Consider the following 12,913-nt stretch of genomic DNA (forward strand, 5'->3'; position numbering starts at 1 on the left):
CTACTGAAAGCCCTCTGGTCGCTGGCCACCCCTCCAGCCCACCGGCTTGGTTTGAACCACAACAGAGTCAATGAGGAAACACATACAACTCAACAGGAACTAATGTGAGATATTAGTGCCAGTGGGGGAAAGCGCGTCTAGGATTTCACGACCGTATCGAATGCCAGCTGATGGCGAGTGAGATTGGTGTCTTTTTCGACACGTACTCAGGTAAACTCAGCTTGACCCCAGTAGGAACGTCTGACCCACTAAGTGTTTCTGACTCTTAACCACCAAAACCTGCACGGACTACAACGTATGACGTATATCAGGCCAGTTAGGGTACATCGTGTATACTGCACCTTGTGTACACCGTTTACTTTTACTCATAGTAACTATTCAGATTCAAATTAGGGATGTTCGATATTGGCTTTTTTACCGATACCGATATACCGATATTGTCCAACTCTTAATTTCCGATACCGATATCAACCGATACCGATATATGCAGGGCCCCCCCCCCCCAAAACTGAATAAGTTCAGGTAATTAACACTACATATCTCTTGTTGTGGAATTAACACAACATTATGCATACTTTTGACAATAAATAAAATCATAATTTGTTCTTACTTGCTTGCCTGGGTAAATAAAGGTTAAATAAATGTTAAAAAAAAAATTTAAGAATTTTTTAATCGATACAGATCATTTCCGATATCACATTTTAATGCCAATATCGGCCGATAATATCGGTAGGCCGATAATATCGGACATCCCTAATTCGAATCCTTTATTGCCTATATTCATTGTAACGTATAATATAACAGATATACAGACTCTCATCTGCACCTTTGTTTACAGCGTTTCTTTTTTTTATCATATTTTTATATTCAGAGTTAATTATAATATTGTTTACACTGTTTATGTATTTATTCTATTACCCTGCCCATACCTGTACCTCCCCTCCCCCATGCTGCTATTACCCTGCCCATACCTGTACCTCCCCTCCCCCATGCTGCTATTACCCTGCCCATACCTGTACCTCCCCTCCCCCATGCTGCTATTACCCTGCCCATACCTGTACCTCCCCTCCCCCATGCTATTACCCTGCCCATACCTGTACCTCCCCTCCCCCATGCTATTACCCTGCCCATACCTGTACCTCCCCTCCCCCATGCTGCTATTACCCTGCCCATACCTGTACCTCCCCTCCCCCATGCTATTACCCTGCCCATACCTGTACCTCCCCTCCCCCATGCTGCCATGACACCCACATTTCTTCAAGGGAATATCTTATCTATCTTATCTAAGCCATCAGACTCATGAACAATACCTAAACAATTATGATTTTACCCTGTGTTTTTATGTATGTGGTATTTTAAGCATTTTCTAGTACTGTATGTACATTTTATTCTACTGTTGCACTTTTTTATATCACCACTCTCAGCACTGTCACTTTTTCTTAAATCATTATTATGCTGGTTTATATTGTGTTTTCTTTTGTATGTATTCTATTGTGTATTTTATTGACTGCTGTATGTCAGTCTCTTTTTGGATGTAAATGTGACAAGATGCAACAATAAAACTGAATCTGAATCTTATCTTATGATATATTTATACAGACACCAGCAGGATATGGAGGGAAATACCTTAGTTCTTACTCTATATACAGAGCCTCTTGCTGAATATACTCAAAATATCCTGGTAAAACAGTCACTTCATGGTTCCCTCAGCTGGTAAAACAGTAAAACAGTCACCTCATGGTTCTGTCAGCTGGTAAAACAGTCACCAAGCAGCACACCGTGGTCTTACCTTCCTCCAGCTCCTCCATGGTGGCGATCTTGCGCAGGCCGTCGATGCTGAAGATGAAGCGCACGCCCTGGGGCAGGTTGATATGGTCGGACAGCGAGCGTGTGAGGTCGGCCAGCAGGGCGTCGAAGGTGCGGAAGCGGTCCACGGCCACGGCGTACACGATGCCCTTGAAGTAGCGGTCGCCGTTGCGGTAGAAGCGCACCTTCTTGGCCTTCTTCTCGTTGGCGAGCGCCTGCAGGGTTCGCGTGCGGTAGAAGCTGCAGTGCGCGCTGTGGGTGGGGCTTGGCAGGCCGTTCATGCGGCCCAGCCGCGGGGCGCGGGCGGACTTGTCCCTCTCGTCGAAGTGGCCGAAGTCTAGCTCCATGGCGATTGGCTGCAGGATCGGTGGAGGTTAGTTGAGAGAGGGAGGGGCTGGGTCCGGGTGAGTCTGACGAGGGAACGACAGACACCGGGTTAGAACCATGTTCCACCAGTACCTTCTCTCCTGTGTCTCTCCTACTCTGTCTCCCTCTCAGTCTTCCTACTGTCTCAATAAGGAACCTTCTCTCCTGTGTCTCCTCTACTCTGTCTCCCTCTCAGCCTTCCTACTGTCTCAATAAGGAACCTTCTCTCCTGTGTCTCCTCTACTCTGTCTCCCTCTCAGTCTTCCTACTGTCTCAATAAGGAACCTTCTCTCCTGTGTCTCCTCTACTCTGTCTCCCTCTCAGTCTTCCTACTGTCTCAATAAGGAACCTTCTCTCCTGTGTCTCCTCTACTCTGTCTCCCTCTCAGCCTTCCTACTGTCTCAATAAAGAACCTTCTCTCCTGTGTCTCCTTTACTCTGTCTCCCTCTCAGCCTTCCTACTGTCTCAATAAAGAACCTTCTCTCCTGTGTCTCCTCTACTCTGTCTCACTGTCTCAATAAGGAACCTTCTCTCCTGTGTCTCCTCTACTCTGTCTCCCTCTCAGCCTTCCTACTGTCTCAATAAGGAACCTTCTCTCCTGTGTCTCCTCTACTCTGTCTCCTCTCAGTCTTCCTACTGTCTCAATAAGGAACCTTCTCTCCTGTGTCTCCTCTACTCTGTCTCCCTCTCAGTCTTCCCACTGTCTCAATAAAGAACCTTCTCTCCTGTGTCTCCTCTGCTCTGTCTCTCTCAGCCTTCCTACTGTCTCAATAAAGAACCATCTCTCCTGTGTCCCCTCTACTCTGTCTCCCTCTCAGCCTTCCTACTGTCTCAATAAAGAACCTTCTCTCCTGTGTCTCCTCTACTCTGTCTCCCTCTCAGCCTTCCTACTGTCTCAATGAGGAACCTTCTCTGCTAGTACTACCTAAGCTAAGCTAGCTCACAGGAGAAATCAGTTTCAGTTACCTCTTACTGTATCTCTAAGGTAATCAACAAGTAAGCTAGCAACCACTGCTGTCCTCGCTGTCAACAGCACCGTTCCTCCCAGGTGTCTCAATAGTTCTGAAGTATAAACAAACTATACAGCAACATGAATCTGTCTAATATATTTTTCTGTGTCAAAGGTACTTGTTTTATGAGCTAATGTAGCAATTTTCAAATGATCAGTAAAGGAACTATTTCTCAGTTGAGGTGTAGTTTGACCAACTGTCAGCTTTTCACAGAATGTTTAGAATCTTTCAACTAGGGCTGTCACGATTCGTCGACCTATGGCATTTTCTCATTAGGAACGGTTGCCTCTGTTCCATTCCCAATACAATCAAGTTTCATGGACTTCTAATAGTGAGCAAAGGGGGGGGTCTCTCTCTTTCTCTCTGTACGTTCAATGATGATGATCAATGAAGTAGCCAAAATGTACACAATAAAAACGAACTTGATAGTTGGTGATTAAATATTTCACTTCATTAGCAAAAGTATTGTAACATCATTAAGTCTGCTATAAGCTATTCTCCCTCTTGTGTGTGTGTGTGCATACATTTACTATATGCTACTCTTTTTCAGATGGATTAGGCTAATTAGCTTTAACAATCCTGATTCCTGAGCCTATTTTATTCAAAAGAAAGATATTGATTTAAATATGTATATAGCCTATATATAAAAAATACATTTTAATCGTATCTCCTGTGCTGGCACAAGCCCTACCATAGCATGGAGTGGAGAGATGACACACAATACATATAATAATTCATGGAAATATACTAAAAAGCTATTTATGGATGATCTACACCCAATTTAAAGACCACTTCCTCACATTCACATCACTAAACTGAACTCTTCCAACAAATCACTCCTCAGAAAGTATGTCTTGATTCTCTCTGCCTCTCTCTGCCTCGCAATTCAATTCAATTCAAATGGGCCTTATTTACATGGGAAACATACGTTTACATTGCCAAAGCAAAACAAAACAAAACAAAACAATCAAACAGAGAAATCAGAAAAAATCAGTACATTACAGAAGGAATTTTTGTATGATTGACAGTCTTTATGGTGGTTGTATTCCATTGGATGTCCTTTTCTTGTCACAGCAGCTCACAAATCTTGCTGCTGTGTTTGCACATGTTTGTTGTATTTCACCCAGTAGGTATGGGAGTTTTTAGTTATTTTCCATGTTTTCAAAGTCTCTTTGGGTGTTTGCAATTTGTGGGAAGTATATGTCTCTGATGTCTTGGTATAGTGGGCAGGTTGTTAAGAAGTGTAGCTCAGTTTCCACCTCTTCTTGTGTGCAGTGGGTGCATAGTCTGTCTTCTCTTGGGAGCCAGGTCTGCCTATGGCGGCCTTTCTCGATGGCTAGGCTGTGCTCTGTACCTAGTCAAGGATCTTCTTAGTTTTGGGTCAGTCACAGTGTTCAGGTATTCTGCCACTGTGTACTCTCTGTTTAGGGCCAAATAGCATTCCACTGAGTGCGCATTTCTCAAGGGTCTCTCTCTGCCTCTCTCTCTGTCTCTCGCTCTCCCTCTGCCTCTCTCTCTGCCTCTCTCTCTGTGCCTCTCAATCTCTCGCTCTGCCTCTCTCTGCCTCTCTCTCTGCGCCTCTCCATCTCTTGCTCTGCTTCTCTCTCCCTCTCTCTCCGCCTCTCCCTCTCTCTCTGCCTCTCTCTGCCTCTCGCTCTCTCTATCTCTCGCTCTCCCTGCCTCTCTCTCTCCCTCTCTCTCTCTCCCTCTCTCTGTCTCTCTCTCACTGTCTCTCTCTGCCTCTCTCTGCCTCTCTCTCTGCCTCTCTCTCTCCCTCTCTCTGCCTCTCTCTCTCTGTGTCTCTCTCTCTCTCTCTGCCTCTCTCTCTCTCTCTTTCTCTGCCTCTCTCTCCGTCTCTCTCTACACATCAACACTTCAGCACCAGGCTGCAGCAGAGCAGTGGACGTTGGCAGGAAAACACATTCAGATGGATGTTCATGTTGGAATAGTTCTCCAGAAGGTTTGAGGGGAACTGCGTTGCCATGGGAACAGCTTGGACCAACGTTTTATTTTGTTTGATGTCAGCAAACATCGCCACCGGAAATAAACGGGTCCATATTGAGAATGTTTATGTTGTCAAATTGATGGTATAGCCATCCATCTATAGATTAGATCAGACTATATTAGATTATATCAGACTATATTAGATTAGATCAGATTACATTAGATCAGATTATATTAGTTTAGATTATATTAGATTATAATAGATTAGATGAGATCATTAGATTAGACTATATTAGATGAGATTCGATTAAATTAGAAAAGATTAGACTAGATTAGACTAAATTAGACTAGATCTGATTAAATTAGATTTGATTAGATTCAAATGCGCAGGTGAGTAAGTAGGTGTATAGAAATATCATATATTCATATATATATGCTGTAAATATAAATAAATAAATGTAGATATACAGTATATCCAGCACTATTGTACATGCTGCTGCTACTACTACTACCACTACCACTACTACTACTACTTCTACTACTACTACTACACCTGCTACTGCTACTACTATTACTACTACTACTACAACTACTGCTGCTACTACTACTACTACTGCTATACTGTTACTACTACTACTACTACTACTACTACTACTACTACTACTACTACTACTACTACTACTACTACTACTACTACTACTACCACTACTACCATGGTAGGACGACCTATATATATTTACAACCTCCTCACGACAAAACGTTTCCAGTATTTTGTTTTATATATATTTTATGGAAAATCCATTTTCTGAATTGAAATTTAAAGTGAATTGACCCACCCAACCCTGACGCTCTAAGGGGGGGGGGTTGGACTCCTCAGCTGACAGGATGGTTTCAGACCCATCTGCTGTTTAAATGGACAGAGCAAACCCTGCCCTCTCCCCCCAGGGACACCATCTAGCACTCCCATTGTCTCCAGGAGGAGGTTTCAATGTGACATCATCACAACTGCTGCTGCTGTAGTAGTAGTAGTAGTAGTAGTAGTAGTAGTAGTAGTAGTAGTAGTAGTAGTAGTAGTAGTAGTAGTAGTAGTAGTAGTAGTAGTAGTAGTAGCAGTAGTAGCAGTTGCAGTCGTAGTAGTAGTAGTAGTCATAACAGTAGTAGTAGTAGTAGTAGTAGTAGTAGTAGTAGTAGTAGTCATAACAGTAGTAGTAGTAGTAGTAGTAGTAGTAGTAGTAGTAGTAGTAGTAGTAGTAGTAGTAGTAGTAGTAGTAGTAGCAGTTGCAGTCGTAGTAGTAGTAGTAGTAACAGTAGTAGCAGTATTAGCAGTAGTAGTAGTAGTAGTGGTAGTATAGTAGTAGTAGCAGCAGTAGTAGAGAATATTGCTAATGCTTCTTAGCTGCCACTATCAGTAGCAGTTTTAGTAGTAGTAGCAGCAGTAGTATAGCAGTAGTAGTAGCAGCAGTAGTATAGCAGTAGCAGTAGTAGTAGTAGTAGTAGTAGTAGTAGTAGTAGTAGTAGTAGTAGTAGTAGTAGTAGTAGTAGTAATAGTAAATAGTAGTAGTAGCAGCAGTAGTATAGCAGTAGTAGTAGTAGTAGTAGTAGTAGTAGTAGTAGTAGTAGTAGTAGTAGTAGTAGTAGTAGTAGTAGTAGTAGTAGTAGTAGTAGTAGTAGTAGTAGTAGTAGTAGATTGCAGAATGGGTACAATACAGTACAGCTTAATACCCACAATTGTTAAGGGAATGCAGACCATGAGAAAGACTTTCGTCTTGTTTACATCAGGGTCCCCCATTTTCAATTCATCATAATATATGACATACAGATATAGTAGTATAGTGTAACGGATGGTATCGTGAAGCGCAGTCAAGAAGGGCTGGGGTGAGTAGCGGTGCTATGGGTTAAACTCACTCTCACATCCTCAAAAGACGCATAGACCCAGTACTTAGAAGTGGATTCACCTCTTGGTATAGCGGTCTGTGTTGCTGCCCGCGGTGTGGGAGACCGGGGTTCGACTCCCACTCGGGCATCGAAGTTTGAGGTGACGTTGTCACAACCGTTACAATGGTGCCGATTGACCCGGATGCCTTGGGTGGAGTGGAGTGAGTTTGAGAGGGTGAGTGTAACGGATGGTATCATGAAGGGCTGGGGTGAGTAGCGGTGCTATGGGTTAAACTCACTCTCACATCCTCAAAAGACACATAGACCAGGGGAGCTCCAGTAGCTCACCGCGTATCTCGGCGCTATTTCGGCGTCGGGGACAACCGTGCGAGTCACGGATCTGGGGTACACGAGTTCGACTCCCGGACTCGCCGTATTTTCTCAGAGTGTCTTTCCCCCGATCTATATCCTATTCAACCTGTTTCTGTCGGTCACGCTAAAAGAACCAGCTGACTGGTCAAAGTTAAAAAAAAAAAAAAAAAACACATAGACCCAGTACTTAGAAGTGGATTCACCTCTTGGCAGGGGTGCAGTCGTAATATCAGAACTGCCTGTACGCTGTTTAAATGATGCCACGTGCACGTGCGCTACCGCGCGTGCACGCGCATGCGCATACATGTTCCCTCCCGTGCGCACAGAACAGATGATTATTATGCATAAATAGTAGGAAACATGTTTGTATAGGAAATTACTAGTTTTAGTTTAGTTTTTGTAAATATTGCCTTGAAATAGAGAAGCTGAAAAAGGTAGCAGGATGTAGCCTTCAATATATAAAGAAATTATATTGAAAAACAAACAATGTTTTAAATGTAATTGTAGATACAATATTGTAGTTACAATTTCTTTAATTGAATTTACTTAAACTAGAAAAGTAAATACAAACTAAATTAACAATGTAACTTAGTTTACAGAAGGACAGTTTCCTTCTGAAGCACAACTTAATGCCTCATCCTTCCAGTCGGGACCATTTGTCACATAGTGAGAGCTCCACAGATCAAGCAAACCCCCACAGGGCTATGTACATGTAAAAAACTGCTGGGATGGCGTGGTACCGAGTGGGACCACCACTGCATCACTGCCTCTTGGTATAGCGGTCTGTGTTGCTGCCCGTGGTGTGGGAGACCGGGGTTCGACTCCCACTCGGGGCATCGAAGTTTGAGGTGACGTTGTCACAACCGTTACAATAGTATATAGTAATAGTAGTATAGCAGCCTATTTACTATAACCCTGTTATAACTTTCTGTAAACAAGACGAAAGTCTTTCTCTGGTCTGCATCCCCTTAACAATTGTGTGTATTGAGCCGTACTGTATTGTACCCATTCTGCAATCTGTTAATAAAAATGTCAATCAATCAATCATTTTCTTTTAGAATTAAACATGCATTAAAAACATACAGCCTAGATTGAAGTCATTGGAGAACAAAAGACATTTGCTTAATGGGTGTGTTATAATCTATATATATAATAATCTATATATAATAATATAATATGATAAACTTAAGGCAAAGATGTTCTTTCCCCTGTTGTCATTACTGTCACAGACAGAATCCCGGCGGACCGTCCGCCGCCCCGTTAATAAAAAGGCCCCCGTTACGGGTTGAATGACAACAATAGACGGGCTGATAATAAGTGGGCGCGTCATCACGAACACCGGGGATTAATTAGGCTACAGACAGACAGACATACTAGTCCCCCCAAATCCAACTGTGTGTGTGTGTGTGTGTGTGTCAGGGTCAGGGAACAGGAGACCCACTGAACAACACACATACTATGATGACACATAGCCGTCTTCATCACTGCTGGTCTCTATAGACGCACCTAATCAAACACCATCTGAGTCCCCCACTCACACATAAATAAAGAAAGAAAAAGTGTTCAGGTCATCAGGTTGTAATTTTCAGATATAAAACGATCCACTCGGGGTGTCGCGGCGAGAGGGGGGGCGGGGGTGGTGGGTTCGATTCCCTTTAAATTAGGAACAGGGCAGGGCACCACACACAACCACCTGCTCAGGGTGTGAACCACCAGCCCCGTTCTCTGACAGCCGACGCGATGAGAGAACATTTTCAATATTATTCAATGACATCGGAGCCGCGACAATTCAGAACACACTTTACTTTACATACGTTTTAATGACACAATCATCTTTCAATTCACGCACAATAATGCGGCCAACTCACCTGCGCGTTATACCGGGGCGTCTGTTAGCGGAGTGAATGATGATGTCGGTGGTGGTGGTGGTGCAGGATAACGACACGCGGTGTGTGTGTGTCTCTCTCTCTCTCTCTCTCTCTCTCTCTCTCTCTCTCTCTCTCTCTCTCTCTCTCTCTCTCTCTCTCTCTCTCTCTCTCTCTCTCTCTCTCTCTCTCTCTCTCTCTCTCTCTCTCTCTCTCTCTCTCTCTCTCTCTCTCTCTCTCTCTCTCTCTCTCTCTCTCTCTCTCTCTCTCTCTCTCTCTCTCTCTCTCTCTCTCTCTCTGCCTCTCTTTGTCTGCTTCGTCTGCGCGCCGCTGCGCCTGTCCTCCTCCAGAGCACCGCGGGTCCGCAGGGTCCTAGCGCCGCCGCCGATCACCGCCCAGTTTTATGGAAACATAGGGTTTTATAGGAACCTGGTTTTACATTCTGATGAAAAGGGTAAACGGGAAACGTTCTTATTTATTCCGCCTTGGAGGCAACTGATTTACAATTGTAGATCTCCCTCAATCTATATCGCTCTCTGTCTGTCGCTCTTTCTCTCCTCTCTCTCTCTCTTCTCTCTCTCTCTTCTCTCTATATGGCTGCTTTTTTATATAACGCTTTTATCCAAAGCGCTTTACAATTTGTTCCTCACAGTTTACCCATTCACTCACACGTTCACACACCGACGGCGGAGGCAACCATGCAAGGTGCCAACCTGCTCATCGGGAGCAATTAGGGGTTAAGTGTCTTGCTCAAGGACACATCGACACGCTGCCCGGGGAGGAGCGGGAATCCAACCGGGAACCTCCGGATTGCCAGACGACTGCTCTACCTCCCGAGCCACTGACTGTCACCCCTATGCCCCTATATCTCTCCTGCTCTCCCTCTCTCTCTCTCTGTCTGTCTATCTCTCTCTCTCTCTCTCTCACACACACACACACACACACACACACACACACACACACACACACACACACACACACACACACACACACACACACGCACACTCTTTGTCTCTCTCTGTCTCTCTGCCTCTATGTGTGTGTGTGTGTGGATGTGTGTGGATGTGTGTGGATGTGTATTTGTATGTGCATGTGCATGTGTACGTGTATGTGTATGTGTGCATGTGTGTGTATGCATGTGCATGTGCATGTGAATGTGTGTATGTGTGTGTGTGTGTGTGTGTGTGTGTGTGTGTGTATGTGCATGTGTAAGTGTAAGTGTAAGTGTGTGTGTGTGTGTGTGTGTGTATGTGTTTGTGTATGTGCATGTGCAAGTGTATGTGAATGTGTGTATGTGTGTGTGTGTGTGTGTGTGTGTGTGTGTGTGTGCATGTGTATGTGTAAGTGTGTGTGTGTGTGTATGTGTTTGTGTATGTGCATGTGCAAGTGTATGTGAATGTGTGTATGTGTGTGTGTGTGTGTGTGTGTGTGTGTGTGTGTGTGTGTGCATGTGTATGTGTAAGTGTGTGTGTGTGTGTATGTATGTGTTTGTGTATGTGCATGTGTGTGTATATGTGTGTATGTGCATGTGCAAGTGTATGTGCGTGTGTGTGTGTGTGTGTGTGTGGATTGATTGATTGATTGAAAACTTTATAAACAGATTGCAGAATGGGTACATTACAGTACAGCTCAATACACACAATTGTTAAGGGGATGCAGACCAGAGAAAGACGTTTGTCTTCTTTACATCAGGGTCCCCCATTTTTAATTCATCAAGACATTTATGACATACAGATATACAGTACTGTTTTATCCAGACATTGATGACATGCAAGACATACAAATATACTTAAGAAAAAGAGATTATAAAAAAAAATATATACATTCGAAGGGGAAGAAACTGTACATTTGAGGGGGTGGGTGAGGTGGGGTTTGGACATTTACCGGTGCCAGTTTCTAATTGCAGCCACCCGTAGGTGGTCTTTGAGAGCGGTTTTGAAGGTGGGTAGTGATTCACATTATTTTACGGCTGTGGGTAGGGCGTTCCACATTGATGTGGCATAATTGCGAAACGTGTTTAGTCCCTTGTTTGAGCCGAATCTGGGTTTAACATGATTTGTGGAACTCTGGTGTTGTGGTCGTGGAATTCACTGACCTTTGGGAAGTATTTCGACATGTACATGGGTACCTTAGGGGTGTAGTGTATCTCGTAGACCAGGCCCATTGCAAGTTGCTGTACTCTGTCGTCTACTCTAAGCCATCCTAGGTTGTCAAAATGGGCAGGGGTGAGGTGGGTTTTGTTTTGAACAAGAGCTCAGGTCTTGTTCCTAACAACAACAGACAATAGGAGAAGAGAGTAACGTGAGTCAAGTCAAATGAAAACAGGGCGCTGGAGGAAACGGTGGACATATTATACAGGTTACTTCTCACCTTTCCTGAGTACGACCGACGCCCTGGGACCTCAGCTGCCCTGCGAGCATCCGGCTGAAACACAATCTCAGGGCCCTCTGACTGAGACGCCGTGGTCGCTCTGTCTGACGCAGGCTAACCTGTTGGCGTCCCGACCCGGTAACTCTGTATGACATCAAGGGGATCCAGTGCTCACTCTGCGGCGTGTCTCTGTTTATCTAGTGAACCACGATGCTCCCCGTTAGGGCCTGACCTGCTGTCACTCAAACCTGAGCTCTCCACCTCTACATGTTCAGTCCCCTTACCCAGGGGTGTAAAGTACTTGAGTACTTGTACTTCGTTACAATACTTAAGTACTGTTTTTGGGGATTTGTACTTTACTCGAGTATTATTAGGTTTGTATACTTGTACTTTTACTCAATTACATTTCAGAGGAAAAAAAACATACTTTTTACTCCTTACATTTAAAATGCAGACCTACAATGTACAAAGTATAAATCTCGCAGGTCCAACCATTTTAATGAGTATATTTGTTTCTCTGGCCGAACTAACGTTAACGTTATTAATCCTGCAGCCGCACTTTATTTAAAAACAGCCAATCAAATCCCCATCAATGGAAAATGAACACGCCCATACCCATGCTGATTGGTCCTTGTGCAAGACTAGAAAGCGGGGATCTTTGATTAAACACCTGCTATCAGAAGAATAGACAGTCAGAGTGACAAGCTACAGAAGATGGCCACAAACGATAGTACGAGTGATGAAGAGGACGAAACGGAACATTTCATTCCCCCGGAATAAAAAAAAAGTTTTTACTTTAACTTTTTAGTAAGTACATTTAAAAGTAGAAACGTTTTGACTTTTACTCAAGTGTGTTTTTAGCCAGATACTCTGACTTTTACTTGAGTAAGATTTTGAGACGGTACCCATACTTTCACTTCAGTATAATTTCTGGGTTCTTTTTACACCCCTGTTACCTTGTGTATACTGTGTACTGCTTACTTTTACTCTTACTCATAGTATATATTCAGATTCTAAATTCTTTATTGCCTATATTTATTGTAACTTATAACATAACCGATAGGGCATACAGACCCTCATCTGCACCTTTGTTTACACTGTTTATCTTTCTCTTTTTTTATATTCAGAGTTAATTCTATTGCTTACACTGTTTATATTGTCTCATATTTTTATATTCAGATAAAACAATTGCCTATATGTCTATTACCCTGCCCATACCTGTACCTTCCCTCCCCTCCTGCTATGATGCCCGGATTTCCCCAAGGGGATCAATAAAGGAATATCTTATCTTATCTTACCTCACTG

The 12,913-nt window shown here is 43.5% G+C and overlaps 1 protein-coding gene across 1 annotated transcript in view; it reads right to left on the reverse strand.

The window, feature by feature from the left end:
- Positions 1 to 9,354, reverse strand: part of LOC311233253 (neuronal migration protein doublecortin-like) — an 82,860-nt gene extending 73,506 nt beyond the window's left edge. The window contains exons 1-2 of the mRNA XM_084320190.1: positions 9,242 to 9,354; positions 1,790 to 2,216 (exon numbers count right to left, since the gene is read on the reverse strand). Coding sequence (XP_084176316.1) covers positions 1,790 to 2,153 — 364 coding nt within the window. The 5' untranslated portion in view covers positions 2,154 to 2,216; positions 9,242 to 9,354. The remainder of the gene's footprint in view (positions 1 to 1,789; positions 2,217 to 9,241) is intronic.
- Between the last annotated feature and the right edge of the window lie 3,559 nt (positions 9,355 to 12,913).

The sequence above is a fragment of the Notolepis coatsorum genome (assembly GCF_963971535.1).
Source record: "Notolepis coatsorum genome assembly, chromosome: 8".
Taxonomy (NCBI): Eukaryota; Metazoa; Chordata; class Actinopteri; order Aulopiformes; family Paralepididae; genus Notolepis; species Notolepis coatsorum.